General features: G+C 50.8%; 1 protein-coding gene across 4 annotated transcripts in view; it reads left to right on the top strand.

Moving 5' to 3' along the window:
- The window catches only part of plxna4 (plexin A4), a 226,540-nt gene that overhangs the window by 132,030 nt on the left and 92,010 nt on the right, over positions 1–2,500 (top strand). For all 4 annotated transcript variants that reach the window (XM_081724031.1, XM_035528507.2, XM_081724030.1 and 1 more), the window contains exon 5: positions 1,512–1,612. In XM_081724031.1, the coding sequence (XP_081580157.1) occupies positions 1,512–1,612 (101 nt within the window). The remainder of the gene's footprint in view (positions 1–1,511; positions 1,613–2,500) is intronic.

Raw genomic sequence — 2,500 nt, forward strand, 5'->3', positions numbered from 1 at the left:
GCATGTAGTTGTGAACGTAAGGCCAAAGCACGCCGGTTCACGTCTCAAGGCTACAACCCCTTGCTCTACCTCCAGGCCAAAGGGCGTGGCCAAAGGACAGGCCACGCGTCTTTCTTCCTGTCTCCCGGTTTTCACGGGTCTCGCTAATCTCGGCCTAAAGCCGCAACGTGATTGGCTAGCCTCTGCAGTCTCGTGGCACGTAACCAAGATGAGTGTACGCTGAGGGGATCACCCACGACGGCTGGCGTTCTGTCACAGCCGAGCTGGCGTTCGATTAACTTCAGCTGAGTCGTCCCAGCTGGACTCCTGGATCCAGCCCAGCGAGCGTGGGTCCAAGCGGCTGATCTGTGTCCCAGGGCCTAGTGATCTGAGGAAAAACCCACTGGGAGAAGGAAAAACACTGGCAGGGACCAGTTAACTCTACACCAACCAATCAGATCACCAGCTAACTCTACACTAACCAGTCAGCTTACCAGTTAAATCCGCACTAACCAATCAGCTCAACGGTTAACTCTGCACTAACTAATCAGCTCACCAGTTATCTCTGGACTAACCAATCAGCCCACGAGCCCAGCGCCTGCTCTACACTGACAGGCTCATAGTGTTTGCAGATAGGTGTGTCACTTTAAGATGTGTGAAACTGCAAAAATACTGTAGAGTTTTGGAGGTGGGCGGAGCAAAGTTGTGCCTCTAGATCCCAGGCAGAAGTGCTCTCTCCGTCGCCACCCTGGTGCCTTACTGACAGGTGATTGACAGCTGTCACTGGCCAGTGACGGGTCATTAATCAAAAGGCTGATGAAAGCTAAGGGCTCAGAGCCTTCACCCTGGACACAGGAACGACACGGAGCTCTGTTCCCCAGGGTTACTATATCTATATTTCTGTCTCTATCTGTCTCACTCTCGTTTTTCTCCATCTCTCTGCCTTACTCTCTCTCCCACCCTCGCTCTCTCTCCCTCTCTTCCTCCCTCTTTCTCTCTCTCCCTCCCTCTCTCTCTCTTTCTCTCTCACTCTTCTCTCAGCCCTTCTCTCTCTGCTGGCTCATTCTTCAGTTTAATCAGCGTGACACGTGAAGGGTGTGAACGTTTCGTTACACAATCATGTTCTTATCATTCCACATCTTCACCCGTCACGTTGCCCCACTGCTGAGGAGAAAATGTAGACCACTGCTGGCCGATGCTTTAGGGAGAATAACCGCGAGAAGAAAGCCTTTCACCAGGCGAGACCCCACCATCTCAGTAGAGTATCATAGTATCAATATAGTATTAATGAATGGGACCAAGACCCATCAGAAACCTTAAAGATATTGTCAGCTGTTTCATTATCACACTCAGCTCACAGAGACAGGGATCTAAAAATGACAACTGTAGAGTTACTGCCTGAATCACACCTGACTTAGTCAAACTGACTTAGTTACTGTCTGAATCAGATGTGTTTGGGAGGGACTGTGGTCACTGTTCTCCTGCATGTTGACTCTGCTAACTCTCTCTCTGTCTCTGTTTGGGCCGCCCAGCTGACGCGTGTTCCAGTCGAGGCGTGTGAACAGTACTCGTCCTGCAGCGCATGCTTGGGCTCTGGAGACCCTCACTGCGGCTGGTGTGTGCTGCACAGTATGTAAGTACCACATGCCTTCTGCCGTGACTGAAAAGGTCAAAGCTGTGTTCCAGCTGTGAGATGACAGCTGCAGGCAGCAGGGGGCGATGGTGAGCTGAATCTGGGTAGAGGGCTGAGTTAAGTCTGTATATTTGAATAGGTGTAAGTATGTGACAGGCAAAAGGCATATAAAGTTAATTGATGTTGGGGTCTCGCTGTTACTGAGACAGACACTGAACAGGTGTTTTATATGGAGCATTATTTGGCATAGATAAGTACCTTACACACACACACACACACACACACACACACACACACAGACCACCCCTCCCCCCAGACTGATGAGCTGGGCACAGGATATGGGCCCTGGCTCATTTCCCACTTCACAATAAATTGAATTGGATTCTCGTCTTCTTGAGAGGACCCAGTGCATGTGTGTGTGCGCGCGTGCATGTGTGTGTGTGTGTGTGTGTGTGTGTGCGCGTGTGCGTGTGTGTGAGTGTGTGTGTCTTCAGGGGGATGTGTAGATTTCTCCAATCTCCACACCTATGTATTTCCTTTCCACTCAATCCTTTCCCACACAGACGCACAGGCACACACCGACACACACCTACACACAAATAAACACACGTCCGTGGCCTCCAAACACATTACCACCGGCCCTGAGGAACTGCAAGGTCATTGAAGGTCACGGAGGTGTCGGCAGGGTGGCAGAATGTCAAAAGGAGTACAGGGGGTTGGAATCCTCTTAAGTGCAGATAAAAAGCACAGAAATAGAGAGAGAGAGACACGTGTGAGAGTGTACTGATGGATGGATGGAGGGTCCACGGAGGCTGTGGCACAGTAGTGGATATGGTTCTGTGTTTGCCACCTGGCTGGCTGAGTTCAGGGACACGTAAAACTTGGCCC

Source organism: Electrophorus electricus, chromosome 11 (genome assembly GCF_041902795.1).
Source record: "Electrophorus electricus isolate QZ-2024a chromosome 11, ASM4190279v1, whole genome shotgun sequence".
NCBI lineage: Eukaryota > Metazoa > Chordata > Actinopteri > Gymnotiformes > Gymnotidae > Electrophorus > Electrophorus electricus.